The 6,536-nt window shown below is 50.4% G+C and overlaps 1 protein-coding gene across 1 annotated transcript in view; it reads right to left on the bottom strand.

Annotated features, from left to right (window-relative positions):
• LTC4S (leukotriene C4 synthase) overlaps positions 1-6,313 on the bottom strand; it is a 6,888-nt gene extending 575 nt beyond the window's left edge. The window contains exons 1-3 of the mRNA XM_010141008.1: positions 6,256-6,313; positions 2,675-2,774; positions 643-713 (exon numbers count right to left, since the gene is read on the bottom strand). Of these exons, the coding sequence (XP_010139310.1) occupies positions 643-713; positions 2,675-2,774; positions 6,256-6,313 (229 nt within the window). The remainder of the gene's footprint in view (positions 1-642; positions 714-2,674; positions 2,775-6,255) is intronic.
• Between the last annotated feature and the right edge of the window lie 223 nt (positions 6,314-6,536).

Raw genomic sequence — 6,536 nt, 5'->3', positions numbered from 1 at the left:
CGGCCCGCGGCCACACCTGCGGGAGAGAGGAGAGCGGAGGCCCGATGGAGCCGGGGGTCCCCGGGCACTGCTGGAGCTGCAGCACAGCTCGGTCACCCACGGCCCCACTTCCCCCTGCCACGGCCACAAGAGCCAAACACAGAGGGACTCGGCTTTCAAATGCTGTGGGAGTTCAAACACGTTTTTCTTCCCTCTTCCCTTTTTGTGAGGGACGAACTTCTCTGCCCCCCAAAGTCTGCCACGCTCCCATCTGTGGTCCTTCCTCGCATCTTCCCGGTGGCAGCAGCCAAGCCCTCTGAACCCGCTCGGTACGGAGCGGACGGGGGATGACTAACGGTTTGGGTTATGGTTTCTCGTTCTGATGTCGCGGTTTGGGCATCGTGTTGCAGCTCTGCTCCAGCTTGCTGCCACCCTGGCACCATGTGCCAGCCTGACCTTGTCTGAGAGAAACAGCACGGGGGAAGAACCAAGCTCCTCGGCTGCTACCAGCAGCTTCATGCGCACTGGGGTCGGGGCTCTCCTCCAAAGAGGAGCTTTGCTTTCCCCGAGTAACAGCCTCACAGGTACAGAGAGTCACAATGGGATTTAAATTGGGTTTTTTTGGCTGCATGGTTTGTGGTTCCACCCCCCCATTCCCCTTACCTTGATGGAAGAAGATTCCAGCAACCCAGAGGAGCGAGATGAAGATTGGGAAGTACTCTGAGCAATTTGCCCTGGTGAGAACCAGAGATGAGAGTTAAAACCTCATCCTTGCACGTCAGAGGCTGGTTAACCGAGGCTGGAGAGATAAGCTGGAGACTTGTCGGAGCAAACTGAAAGGGCTGATAAGAGGCATCGCTGTGCTGGGGACAAAGGGCCTTTTCTGCAACCAAGGACACCCAGTAGCTGTGTTTTAGAGTAGAAAAAGCACCCAAAGGATGCGCAGTGTTCACCTCACCTGCATTTACATGGACCCTGCAATGACGAGCTGTGGCCAAGATGGAGATGCGTCTTTGCTGGACCCTCAACAGGCTCGTCCTCAGCGCTCCCCCGCCCGCGCCGGCACCCTCACAGACATCCAGTGCCACTACAGCTTAAAAGCTGCACGGGTGGATGTTCCTTATTGTCACTTAAGGAGCCTAATCTTGCCCTTGAGTGAGCACAGCCCACATCTGAGCATCCCTCCTCCTTGGAGCACAGGAGTCTTCTCCCAGATGGAATTCAGCAGAAGGTGATCAGACCCACAGCTGGGTTTTCTTCCTTTTTCTCTTAGTGACAAAAATACAGATTTTCTGCAAGGACAGACAGTGGGAGCTGTGCTGGGAAAAACAATTGTTTTGTTTCTCCATTTCTCCTACACTTCACCGTTCCCCGGGCAATTTAATCTTAAATTTGGCCAAAAATTTTACCAAGCCTCTGGGAACGGAACCAGATTGGGAGCTGGAAAAAGTCTGAAGGACTTAACACTGCAAATGCAGTTCAAGCCTCGGTGAGGGGAGGCTGCCAGGTTTCCACGGGTAATAAATCAATACCTTTTCCCCCTCTTTTTCTTTTTAATATACCAAACCAAATTATCCACTTGTATCCTTTCCCACAGGGAAAAGAATAAAGGAGGGGGGGAAAAGACCCAGAAGGAAGAAAAACCTTCTCAAATCCGAGATCGCTGGGGTCGCCTTCACCGCAGAATATAGCGGGGGCTGCCCGGCAGGCTGCTTCCCGCAGCACCCCGCGGTTGAAGGAAGAAAAACCTTCTCAAATCCGAGATCGCTGGGGTCGCCTTCACCGCAGAATATAGCGGGGGCTGCCCGGCAGGCTGCTGCCCGCAGCACCCCGCGGTTAGCGCCCAGCCCAGCGGTTAGTGGAAAGCCCCACCAGCAGCTCCCCAGCTAGCGAAGGCTGTGCCTCCCATGCCCACTGGCCGCCTTCTGCCTCCCAAAAGGACCGAAGCGGGTGGTTTTGTGGCTCCACAAACGTTCCCTGCTCGCTGGCAAGGAAACGCAGCTGCTTTGTTCGGGATTTAGCGCCGTCCTCGAACTACCCTTCAAACAAACTCCGGCCAGTTCCTTTCAAATCACTTACAAAACAGAGCGACTGAGATGAAAGACAGAACTGGTGCTTGCTGGAAGCTGAAGGGCTCTGTGAATGTTTCCAGTTTCGCTCCAGCATTGCTCTCACCATAGGAACAAAGCAAAAAGAAACAGCCCTTGGCATGGCCCCGTGAGTGCTGACTTTCACAGTACAATGACTTAAAAAAAGAAAAAAAATTGAATTGTCCTTTTACCTGGTTCATCCAGCAAGGCCCTTTGCTTCCATTCAGCAGCAAAAACTCACAAGCAAATATTAGGTTATTAATACAGCTTCAGCTTCGCATAATCTGGAGCCAGCATTAACATTAATTTTGCAATTATAAGGCATTGACGCTCAGCACCTCCTCCATACAGCCGCTAACTTGTAGTCTGGCTGCTGTCACAATGCCAGGAGGATGATCGGGGATGGGCAGAAACGCTCCAGCCAAAATGCTCCGAACCCACTCAGACCTCTGCGCGTCAAGCATTGAAAAAAATCAGCCTCTAGTATCATGAGCAGTAAGTGGAAAAGTGACTTGAGGTTGACTCCAGTCTTTCCTGGTAGCGACACTTGACTCAAGTCATGTCTAGATGAAGTTACCACAAATAATAAAAAAAAAAAATCTTACTGAGCTCTGAAGATCCGCTCAAATTCAGGGTGACCTGTTGTCTCAGGAGGGGAGATCTTATACTTCCGCCGGGCATAGATCACCTGCAGCGCAAAATAGGCTGGAAAAGGAACACCACAGTGGTTTACTCAGCCAAGCTTTATCTAGCTCAGAATCAGAGCGGACAGTGCCTAGGTTCATAGTCCAGGGCTGTCATGTACAACCTGGAAAGAACGTGCCGTTTATTCCAGGCTGGTACTTTACATGCGGATTTGGTCGTCCGGCCGCAGAGCCCAAGGTCTGGCTGGCGCTTTGCGTAGCTTCAGGGCCAGCACCCAGCCCTCGGAGCAGCTCCCTGGTGAACCAACACACCCTGGTCCTGCAGCAAGGCCAGCAACGCCCCTAAAACTGACCAAGTCCACACCCCATGACAGAGTTGTTCATCTTTCTCAATCTTGAGCTCTGGGTTTAGAGTATTAGCACACCATCAGCTGGTCCCGTGGGAACGCTGAATAACTTCCCACTACACCCAGCAGGTCTGAAGCTTTTACACGAGGATGGCCCCATGTCACAGGGCAGCATCCAAGCTGTGAAGCACTGCTGTCCTTCACTGGGTTAGAGATGCTCATCACCACGGCAGGAGAAGGAAGCGGGGAGGAGGGCCATTACTTCCTCCACCTCACCCCTGCAGGGTAGCCCCAAGGCTTGAGCAGCTCAAGGGCCCACGGGTGATTGCTGATGATTCAAGTGTTTCTATTGAGGTGCTCAGTGCTGCCTCTATTGAAAATGTGAATTTTCACACAGGAGAAAACCAAACTATAAAGCCGGTGACTTTGGTGGCTGTGGCAGCGTGCTGATGAGTCACTTAGATTAGCAAGGTCCTACCATAGCAACATTTCCAGAGCACTGAGCAGAGATGCGGAGCCAGGCTTCAAGGACTGCCGTGTGGACTGGCTAACAAAGATAACAGCAGAACAGCAGGAGAGAGAAGGGAAAGGGACAGATGTTGCAAGATTAAAGACAAGACAGATCCATGCATGCCTGCAGAAAATGCTAGAACATATGTAGAAGAAAAGGGAATTAGAAATGTAAATAATCTGATGCTCTGACCTGTGGATTACACAACACACGATTCATTTAAACACAGACATTCATTTAAGAAAACGCTCGTGTTCTAGTGTCTTCCACAGCATGTGTAGTGACTCAGCCCTAAATGAGAGGCACCAAGAGAGAAAGGTGGGGAGGAACAAGTTTGCTTCCACCCCCACCCCAGTTTGGGTGTAGCACATTGATTATGGTCGAGGGTGAGGACATCATCCTGCCCCTGAGCTCAGCAGGATGCTGTGCAGCATCCCCTGTGTGAAGGCAGCCAGCCAGCTCTGCAGCATCGCACAACTGGCAGCTCAGCAGCGGCTGGCAGAGCTCTGGGAAGAAGCTAACGGGACCACGACTGTCCCGTTACCTCCTCTTCACATCAGACAAGGACGTCCCTCCCTCGCAGCTACTGCCCTCAGGGTCTCATCCCAGACACTGCTCAAGAGACAGACTGAGCCGAAGTAACCGCATCGTGCTCAGCTCTGGCTCGTGGCACAAGCCTGGCCGTGCTGGGCAGCAGCCTTCATCCTGCTTCGTGCCGTGTGCACCCTTCCTAATGTAGCACTCTTGTGGCTGATGAGGACAGCGAGAATAATTTCAGACCCAGCCTCTCCATCAGCTCTGTGAAACAACCACCCAGGAGGAGAGCGAGAGCCTTTCGGAGGACGGCTATAGCTGTCTTCCAAACCCAGTGTACAGGTGAAGCTTTAGGGATGCAGAATCACCCTCCAAAAGCACTTCTCCGAACGAGGTGTTGAAGAAACAATGCATCTTTTGCATTGTTTGAATTGAATCTTTCCACTGGGGACTTTTAGGGAAAAGAGTTCAATTTACTCTGCAGAACCTTTCCGACCGGTTTCTTGCTGTTCCTGTCTCGAGGTTAAACGCCTGTGTGGATTCCCACACGGCTCACAGGGGCTGAGCCCTCTCTGCACTTTGCTCCTCAATGGAGGCATGAGCCAGACCTTCATTCTCTATTTGATTATGTCCACAGACTTGTTGAACCATGTTATAGCTGACACCTGCCACATTTGAATGAACCTGGCAAACGAGCTCTGTGGGGACTGACAGTGACATCACGTAAGCTTTATTTCCTTTGAAGCCATTGAAAGAAAAAAAGGTGGGGGGGGACCTCCTAAAACTTGTAGTAGCTTTGTTCTGCTCTCGGGTAGAGGGTTCAGCCCAGGGCAGGGGCACACATCTACAGAGCTCAGAGCTTTGCTGAACTGCGCATAACTAAAAAAAAAGGAGAAAGTTACTTTAAAGCACGTGGGAACAGGGGGCTCCCAGAAAGTTAACAGGAAAATAAAAACCAACCAGCACCCTACTAAGCTCAGCTGTAAGTTATGTCTCCTGCACCAGGATGAGATGGAAGAGTACCCATCTGTACAGTGCACGTCGGTGTTGCACCGCGGTATTTCTTCACACTAACGCTCCCACCAGCCCCACTTCGCTCAGCACCAGCAGAATTCACAAGACTAAAGTATCTTCCATTTGTAGCTGTTTCGCTGTAGATGGTTTGAGGAATATTCCTGATCATTCAGAAATCTTTATCTCTATTCTTTGAGTATTTGTCTTTTAAATAATGCTTATATTAAGAGATTTATCATCTGATGGCTAAAACCCCATCAGACTGTTAGACACATCCATTTGTGAGGAGGTGTGTGATAGCTCTACAGTGAATTAATTCAGTGATACATAATAAAACCCCCACAAACCAACCTTCCCTTATAGAAACACAAAGACTGTTATAAAACGGGGGCTCTGTCCCCATCTAGACAGGGTCAACGTCCCCTTCCATGACCCTCCTGAAGCCTGAGGAGGGAGAGGTCTTTTCCCAGAGGACCCACAATTAAACACAAGAGGAGGACGCAGCTTGGCAACACCACAGCTTCTTTCTCAACGGGCTAAACCAAACGCATCTATTGAAGTTATGAGAAGTCGCCAAGTTTCTTGGAAGATGTCTATGTGCATTTCCGACCAGAGGAGCTTCATGAGTTTCCAAATTACTGTGTGCTGTCAACTCATCTCTTTATCTGCGCCGTGCAGCTCAGCTATATGAACACGTAACGATAGTGGTCACAGAGGAGAAATACCTCTCCTCCATGCACGTACGATGTATCGTACGCTGACCTCTCGGGCAGTGTATTTATCAACCTCCCTTTACTTTGGCTACCTCCAGCCGCTCTAAGTTACAAACTACCTGCTAAAATTCGACCATAGAAAATGTTTTAAAGACATTGGATTGCTGAAGCTGTTTTAAGTTGCAAAGTAAAACTTAAATTTCCTTTCCTTCTAGGATGCTGGCTTTGAGGTTTGTGAGGTTTTTTTAGTTCCTATTAATGAAACTCCTCAGGCACAACACTTCCACAGTGAACAGTCAAGCATCATTTTACCATGCTGGAAAACAGCAACTTTCTTTCCAGAGAGACTCTGAGCAAAACCCAGTGACCAAGTTCCACAGTCGAACATCGTTAGCTGGCATTACATAAAGGACATTTATTTACCTTGCTCCAGGACGCCCAGAACCGTGACAGCAGCCAGCAGGTCTACCTGATTTCTCATGTCGCTGACCATGGACCAGACCCCAGGCAGGTGCGATGAGGCAGCTGCTCTCCAGTCCTCTCTCCTGCCCTCCCACTGCTGCATGCTCTACTACAGCCTCCTCACTGCTCTGCAGCAACGCGTGCTTCCTCCACCACACCTTAACTCTCTCCACACCACACCACATTCCAAAAGCAACCAGCCATCAGAAACCATCTTGTCCAGACAAGTGCCTTCTGCTGAA

The sequence above is a fragment of the Buceros rhinoceros genome, unplaced genomic scaffold, assembly GCF_000710305.1.
Source record: "Buceros rhinoceros silvestris isolate BGI_N320 unplaced genomic scaffold, ASM71030v1 scaffold8738, whole genome shotgun sequence".
Lineage (NCBI taxonomy): Eukaryota > Metazoa > Chordata > Aves > Bucerotiformes > Bucerotidae > Buceros > Buceros rhinoceros.
Note: the sequence above shows the minus strand (reverse complement) of the source record. Positions and strands in the feature narration are given on the sequence as shown.